Raw genomic sequence first — 8,382 nt, forward strand, 5'->3', positions numbered from 1 at the left:
CCCTCACATGCACAGATGGACACACACACACACACACACTCTCAGACTGCCCTCCCTCCTTTAGAGAATTTGATCCCTCCAACTATTTGATAGGGCGCTGCACATGCAGTTATCTAATCATCATTTGAGGTTTTTTTGTGAGGTCTGGTGGAAGCACAGCTGGCTTTTTTTGCAGAAGAGAACCCCGTTCATTTTAAGGCTGCCCGGTTACAGGCCTCATTTTTAAGGTTGGACCTGCTACAAAGTTCCCCCCGTCCTCCCCTGAAAATCCCCTCAGAGACAGATTTGAAACTTGGATCCAGTTTTAATTCAACACAGAAAAGTTAAAAAAAAAAAAAACACAGTACAATTATCAAGTAAGCATAACATGCATTTCCAACATTCCACGTTCGACATTCCTCCCCCCCAAACATGTAAACATCAGGCAGAGTGTGTCGTAGGAAGCGAGCGAGAGGAGAGTTTCTATACATTAATACCGTCTCTCCCACGGCATACAAACGTGGGGGGGGGGGGGGGTTCTGCATATGACAATCCATACTGCGGTAAGAATGAACGATGGTGTTCATTACATCGCTTCCAATAAGGCTCCGGAGTGTGCTGGGGCCTTCTCCGAGCCAACAAATTAGATATTGATTCAGAAACGGCTCAATAGCCATTTGCAATTTTTTTTGAATTTAAATGCAGATGTGAAACGTGCTAAATCTGATAACGGCAACGATCTGATGCCGGAGCCGTCTGCAGCGGCGAGCTTAACCCGCTACCTGATGGTTTCATATTGTACCTTAAGCGTCTTATATTGTTTAATACTGAAACACATGCTATCCCGTCATGGCTGATGATTGGTCTTACTGGCTGTATATGCTTTCCTTCATAAAATATGAACTACATCATTATGTGAAATATTGATAGCTTTTTGTTTTGGCTGCATCATAACACAAAACAATAGGTTCCAGATATGTTGTAGCCTTCATGTTACAAGCATTACAGTGTCACATGTGTTTCTACTAACAGACTCACGACTACTGAGTCTGACAGAGTAGGAAACGGTTCAGTTGGTGTTTCGCAAGTGGAAGTTATGTTTGTCACGTGTTTCGTTAGTTTTGAGATATATCTTAAAGAAAAACTTACAACATTTCGGGAAATGCCCTCATTCACTTTCTTTGGAAGGGTGGAAAGCTTGATACTGCTCTCTATTCTAATGTCAATATGTGGCTACCCCCAGCAGATGCTTAGCTTAGCTTAGCTTAGCACACACAGACTACAGGGGGAACCGTTAGCCTAGCTCTAACTAACCCAAATCTGCCTTCCAGCACCTCTTAAACTCATCAAAAAACATGTTATATCTAATTTGTTTAACTTGTACAAAAAAACAAATGTGAAAATGAAATGTAGTGTTTTCAGGGGGCACATAATTTGATTTGTTTTTCTCACAACCTCACAGTGACGATAAGACTCCGGGAAGTTACTGTGCCCACCCACGAGCTGTCATTACTTCTACAGATAAAACAACAGGACATAATGTGTTGATTGGTGTTAGTTGGATCTTTGGAGGCACAGGCAGGTAGTTGTTGTCACCCTTGGACTGAGGCAGGCTAGCTGTATCCAATATTGATGCTAAGCTAAGCTATGCTATCTTCTCAACTAAGTCCTGGTAAAGACGGTGACAATATTTCCCAAAATGTCAAACTATTCCTTTAAAAATCTAAGATAGAATAATCCCCCTGACATCGCAATCGGCTTTGAACACGTCACTCAGACGTCTTCAGACTGTCATCTTGAAACTCAAAAAACTCTCAACCAGAGGCTGAGACGAGACATTTCGGGGACACGGAAACCGTTCTTTCTTTGAGCAAAAAATGAACTCTTTAAGAATAATGTAATTCATGTCTTCCGGCCGCAAGCACAGAAACCAGTAAAACCAGAATAAAGCACATCGAACGGATCCACCTCTCGCCATTTTATGGAGATCGGGGGAAAGTTCTGACTAAATGTGACAACGCATCTTTGTAGACACATCAACATTGCACAGACACCCATTTTATACCTTTGGCACTTAGAATATGGAACTTATATCAAAAGGTATAGTATCAAAAAGCACCAAGAAGCTTGCGTTGTGGACTTAAGTTATACTTTAAAGACTAAATACCATTTCGCCTTAAGTCCTTGCCACTGTTAATACCACACCATTAGCTTAAACAAACAGCCAGTTATGACACCGTCAGAGCTTACTGTGTGTGTGATCAGATGTAACCTTGCCTGCTGTTGATTTAGCCGCTGTACCAGGCTCTAAAGCGGCCACAGCGAGGGTGTGTGTGAGCATGTGGACGTGAATAGAGCTCCACTGTCTTATAACAATAAGAATGACTGCATGTTGAGGGACACTGTGTGTGTGCTCACACCACCCCTGCCTCATTTACATAGATGCAATCACACCTAAGCAATGCCACGCATTTTTACGCAGGCAAGAGGCAACAAAAAAAAAGCCTACAGTATTCCAATCGGCGTTGTGAAAATGACAAAGTACATAATACATTCCAAATCTGCAATCCGACGGTGGATTTACGCCCCTGCATATTACTTCCTGTTCATTATCAGATGATGGAGCATGTGATGCGTACAGTCAGCCAGCGGGGCAGTCAGTGGTTCAGACCAAGTGGTTTGGCCTAGTGGGGAGCCGCGGGGCAGACAATGGTCGCACTGTGTGGCTGAAGTGCCTTTGGTGTCAATGACTCTGCCAGCAACTGAGACTGGCAAGATCCAAAATGGCGGAGAGCGGCGGAGAGCCCCGCTGGTGCTTGTCATGGTTTGAACAGAGCAGTTTTGATCCTTTTTCTTTTCTTTTTTGGAGGCAGCTTTTATCCCGTGGGGTTCATATCAGAGCCGGGAGGTTTAGAATGTAGGCGAAGCAGCCGCTTTCGGCTAATCTGCTGGCATTTTATTTGTTGTAAGGAGGTGAAGGGGAAAGGTGGGGGGAAAAAGGGGTAAGGAGGGCAAAGCATGTGGGTGAAGTTCAAAAAGATTCTCTCTCTTTTGTCTTCTTGCTCCTGGAAGTCCAGTTTGGCTTGTCCCAGAGGTGGAATAGAGATGTGTACATCTTCAAACAACAACAACAACAAAAAGGTCCAGGGTCCAGTTTCTGGTTGAAGAAAAGTTACAGAAAGAGACACAAAGAAAAGAAATATTACATCTTCAGCATTCTTCAAGATGTGTCTCAGTAGAAAAATAATCAGTAAAAGGTGTAAAATCAGAAAGTGAGCGATGCAGGGATGCATTGACTTTTAGCAGCGACATAAAGGGAGCAACAGCAGAGAGAGAGAGAGAGAGGAACAAAAAAAAAACATGAAAGAAACGTGTAATAAAACGAGTAACTTACTCTCATTGAGATGACAGTTACACGGCTGTAGAGGGAGACTGACTCTGAGGAGGAATAAAGAAGAAACAGAAACAGTCACATCATTTCTTTTTTTGTATTCTGCGCTTAAGTGTGCGGGCGCGTGCCAAAGTGTGCGCGTGCGCGGGCGCAAAGCGGCAATCCTCCCTCTGTTGTTGAATATGTGCGTATCGCTGTCTCTGTGTGTTTGCCCTATCTGTTTGGGCTGCGTGTGTCCGTCTGTCTGTCAATCTGTTCCCAGAGCAGTCTGTTTGCCAATCTGTCATATTCTGTTTGCTAGATAAGGAAATTGAGAGAATGTGTGTGTGTGTGTGTGTGTGCGCGCACACAGAGCAAATTCATTTAAACTCCACCATGGAGTTTAAAGGCATGAAGGCAGGTATTGCTGTTTCCTCACAGCTACGAAGATGAACACTCACCGTCTTCGCTTTACTAAAGTATAGAAATGCTTTTTGCTGTTTGAAGGACACCTGTTTTTATTACATAAATCACTGAAACTGTAGCGGTTGTCGCGCAACGACTCCGCTAATCTCGAACATCAAATGGCCGCAGTTCCACAGCCGCCGAGGGACATTTAAGTTCCCTATTTTTGCACGAGTAACACAAATCTTGTCCGATATGCAACACGTGATTGGTGCTTTGTGCAACAAACATTTGTTGCAGGCCGTCCCTACTCTCCCTCCCCTCATTCCTTGTCCGTTCCTCTGTACTCTCTGCTATCGAAGGGGGGCACAAAATTCTCAAAAGATGACATGCTGAGGTGGACGATCAAAGTGTTTTTATACCTTCATTTGACGCTACTAGTAGAGAGATGAAACAGAATAAGAGGGAGAGACGGATTCAAATGTTGCAGTTTTATGGCCGCTAACCCACAGGGACGCACCCTGCTTAAGTGTTTTGGGGGGTTTGGTTTGCTTCAGTCATGAAGCAACCTACACTTAACATATTCACCAAGAAAACACATGGATTCCATCCAACTTAAAAAAGGACGAGCAGATGCAAGTGTTGCCCTTCAAAATTGAAGCACGAAGTAAGAAAATAACTTATTTCAATAGTAGCTCGCTCTTAGACTTGCTGTCATTTACTGCGACGTTTTGACCTTTTGCTTCTGACATGGTGGCTTCTGTTCACACACGCAGCACTTCCTTTATCCCCTACAGCCCAACATCCACCTGGAGGCTCTGAATCCACGCTAACATCCTCACTCCCCCACGGGGCTCTGCTGAGTTTGGTGTCTTTTTTTTTGGGGAGTGCCAAATATCAACGCTGTCCATATTCCGCGTTCACATAATAGCCCCGTTCTATGCGAGTTGGCTGACTGAAGTGATACTAGTGACAACCAGTGCGTGGTTTGAAAGAATGCTGGACTCATTTGCAGTCTCGAGGCTCATCTTCACAGTTACTGGACCATCTGAAAGTCCTATCAGAAACTTTGTTTTTGGGAATGCAGATTCCTGAGTTGAAAAGAAAAGCCTGCAGTTCCACTTCACATTCCTCCCACTTCAAATCTATATTTGCCGTTGAGTCATTTCTGCAAATAAAAATGTTGTCATCCACTATCTCCCCCCTACCTGGGAGTAACTTGTTGATCCGGAGCTTCTTCTGGGGTCCCTCCCAGACGCCGGGGATCCCCCCTCCTTCTGACTGCCGACAGAGGAGGAGTCTGAGCAGCTACTGTGGACTGAGACAGAGAGAGAGAGAGAGAGAGAGAGAGAGAGAGAGAGAGAGAGAGAGAGGTGGTTATAGGTTAACAGATAGCACCACAATACAGCATATCTAGCAGGTGTTGGACACTTAGAATAGCTTTTGTTTTTTGCTCCAGGTAGTGGATCAAATGTCAAATAATCATATCAATCCTGCATTCAGGCATGATTGGCATGCACATATTCTTTGTATTGTGTGTGTGTGTGTGTGTGTGTGTGTGTGTGTGGGTGTGTGCACTTTTGCAATGCAGAGAAATCACTGTCTTCTTGAGATGGAAAAAAAAAATGGGGAGAGACAAAGAGAGAGGAGTCAGAGAGAGAGAGAGAAGGCATTTCTTTTCTTTTTTTCTTCATCCCGTTCAATGAATTTCTAACACAGCGTTCTGTCCCAGGGGACAATTCATGCATTGAAATCCTGAGCTGCATGCGCTCAATGAGACACCTGGTGAGCAGTATGCGCATTACACCGAGCTGGGAATGGGAAATCACTTTGGCTCTCGGGCCGGCAGCGGCCTCTGGGAGAACTGGATAGCTGGAATCTGAGGAATCACAGTAACGATTCCAACCCTGTGGACGCACCTTTTGCAAATGTTGTACTAGGATTACATAGCGTCGGTATGTGACGTGTGTTCCAGGAGTTATTTTTGTGACCTGCCTCTCTTGGTTCTGTCTCAGTTGGTAAAGTCCTGACTGTACTCGCTGTGCTCAGCAGGAAACCTGTTGGTGGGGGGTGTGTTTTGGTTCGTGGACTTGGCAGAGTTCTCTTAATTGATATCACTGACTGAACGTTAAACACATATTTAGACTGTTGTTTCAGATCGTTGAGAGGACTTCTGTGATCATTTTAGCTACTTAGAAAATATTGAAGTATTTGGTGGGATGTTTACAGGAATAAGGAGGGGCAATATGGTCAAAACTGGTAGTATTTCAGAGCACCAGACTCCTTTTAGAGAACCTCTCAGCAGGGTCTGACAGTCTGCTCCTCTCAGTCCTGGTTCTGGTTCTCCGGTGCCTCTCTTCCCTCCAGTGGACCCAGCAATACGGTCCGGGTCTCCAGCAGCGTGGTGTCTGTGTTGGCTCCCAGCGGGGCCCGGCAGAGCATCCGACCCAGCGGCCCCAATGATAACCATTAAGAATAACTATATAGAAATAGCCAATCTTCTCGCTGATGCTCTTGTTTACTTAGTCGGTCATATAGAGGCGTCAGTATTACATTGAGAGTTTCATAACTAAAAGTTCCTCATAGTAACGTAAAGTAAAGGATCTCAATACCTCTACAGTACCACCGCTAATATACATACTAATAAAAATACAAGAACTGCAATGTCCATCTGTAGTAGTTGTGTAAACGGTGCACCGTGTTTATAGGTACTATAGGAAGCAGGACTGAAGGATGTGATGGGATTTGATCATAGCAAAAGTAAAAGGTGCTACATATTCTCTGCAGGCATGTCAGAGCTCTTCAAAATGTCTCAGTGTGAGTCAAATATCAAAAATTCATAGAATAGCCCGGGGGCGCCAGATTGACACACAAAAAACCCTACCACCTCTTTTCCTTGTCAGAGGGAGAGAAGCACCGAGGACCCGTTTAGTTTCCTGTCTGTAATCTCAGGGCCACATCGCTCTCAGCATATTTGAACGATATAGTAATCCCTTCTGGTCACGCAAAACCTGCAGACTTCCTGAAGCCCCAGTTTGAACTGAAGATGAAGTGTTGTTTTAGTGTTTTGCCTGTACGTGGCAGCTCAGTTTTAGGTCAAAGAGTTTCCCCTCAGTATAACCATATCGCGACTCCCCTAAGAGCGCAGGGCTCTCATAGGGCTCTCATAGTGCCTGCAGCATCCCACGCGTACTGTAGAAGTGTTACAGATTCATTCCCTGTGTTTGAGATCTACCTCTGTCGTTAAGACTGTAGATGGAGTCCAGTTCTGAGCCTTGAGTCCCTGTCGCGTCCAGCAGCAGCTTACTGGAGATCCCCATGCAGAGGGACTCCTTCAGACACAACTCTGGGAGAAGAAACGCACAACAATGCACAAAATCACACACAGAAATCATATAATGTACTCGACAAGATGTTTTTATGTAAAGCACATGACAGTATAATGATTTTCTTTCAGCATAAGGGAAGAACTGCTTTGTTTATTGTTCGGGTATGTGGAAACACAAAGTAACGGTGTCTAAAATGCATCAGCCACCTTTTTTATTTATTCCAGCTGCAGTGCAACTTATTCCGGTGCGATACTGTAACCTGAACCACCTATAGGAACCCTGAGACCATACGAGGAGGTGGATATGACACGGGATACGCAGCAGTGCTTGGAAAGCTGGGCATTAACAAATGAACAGCAATCAAGCGGCAGACTGGACCGGTGCTGATAGTTTCTATGTGCTCTCTACTCTGCAGGGAAGTAGAGAAGCCGGATAAAGTTACACAGAATCAGATTTGTCTTCAACGGCTGACGGTGAGCGTCTAACGCACTAGTCTTTGCACCGTGACGCTGACCGATGGCACTAGTCACCTGCAACACCGCTCATCTGAACCCCCTATACGGCTAGTTTGATCTTTTTTTGGAGTGTGAGTCTAAAGTTGAGGCCTCTGAGGTCATAGGTCAGAATGTACCCGTGTTGTTGATGGCGTGTGTCCACAGCAGATGGGCGATGTCACGAGTCCAGGCCGCCTTGTCCTCCCTGTCCTTCGCCTGCAGCGTGACGCAGTCTCTGGTTCGAGGAGCCTGCCGGACCCAAACTTCGAACTTCACTCCCTCCCCACCCACGCTCTGAGTCAGACCCATCTCGCCGGTCTGCAGGCAGGAGAGGACAACATGTAAAGTCGAAAATAAAACAGAATTTAAAAAAAAACTCAGGGCTAAAATGATTGGCCCGAAAAAGTTTAGGCAAAATACATTTTAAATTAAGTTTGCTCTCAATTTAATCTATACAGAGAGAATTTTCTCCTCAGAACTCTTTAAGCACAGAGCGCTCAGTCGGGAGATAAAGATGATGTGTGCGTGTGTGTGTGTGTAGCACAGTGAGAGAGACGCACCTTGATGCTGTGTTTGTAGCTGTAGGCGGTGCGTCCCGGGCCGGGGCTCTTCTGTTTGGCAAAGATGACGGCGTGCTGGTAGAGGAAAACGTTCCTCACGCCCGACCGCTTCCTCCGGGGCCCCCCGCACACCGTCAGCTCGCCGTGCCGCACCAGCTCGCCGCGCTCCGCCACCGAGATCTAAAATCACACATAAAAACACACACACACACACACACACACACACACACACACACACACACACA

General features: G+C 45.4%; 1 protein-coding gene across 6 annotated transcripts in view; it reads right to left on the reverse strand.

Moving 5' to 3' along the window:
- Positions 1-292: 292 nt before the first annotated feature.
- The window catches only part of arhgef40 (Rho guanine nucleotide exchange factor (GEF) 40), a 35,902-nt gene continuing 27,812 nt past the window's right edge, over positions 293-8,382 (reverse strand). For 5 of the 6 annotated variants that reach the window (XM_031850874.1, XM_031850875.1, XM_031850873.1 and 2 more), the window contains 6 exons: positions 8,138-8,317; positions 7,715-7,895; positions 6,990-7,100; positions 4,963-5,072; positions 3,374-3,417; positions 293-3,136 (listed from right to left, as the gene is read on the reverse strand). In XM_031850874.1, coding sequence (XP_031706734.1) covers positions 3,391-3,417; positions 4,963-5,072; positions 6,990-7,100; positions 7,715-7,895; positions 8,138-8,317 — 609 coding nt within the window. In that variant the 3' untranslated portion in view covers positions 293-3,136; positions 3,374-3,390. Of the gene's footprint in view, positions 3,137-3,373; positions 3,418-4,962; positions 5,073-6,989; positions 7,101-7,714; positions 7,896-8,137; positions 8,318-8,382 lie in introns of those variants that run through there. The other variant, XR_004212888.1, reaches the window with a different exon arrangement.

This window comes from Anarrhichthys ocellatus, unplaced genomic scaffold, assembly GCF_004355925.1.
Source record: "Anarrhichthys ocellatus isolate YVR2014 unplaced genomic scaffold, GSC_Weel_1.0 scaffold11, whole genome shotgun sequence".
NCBI lineage: Eukaryota > Metazoa > Chordata > Actinopteri > Perciformes > Anarhichadidae > Anarrhichthys > Anarrhichthys ocellatus.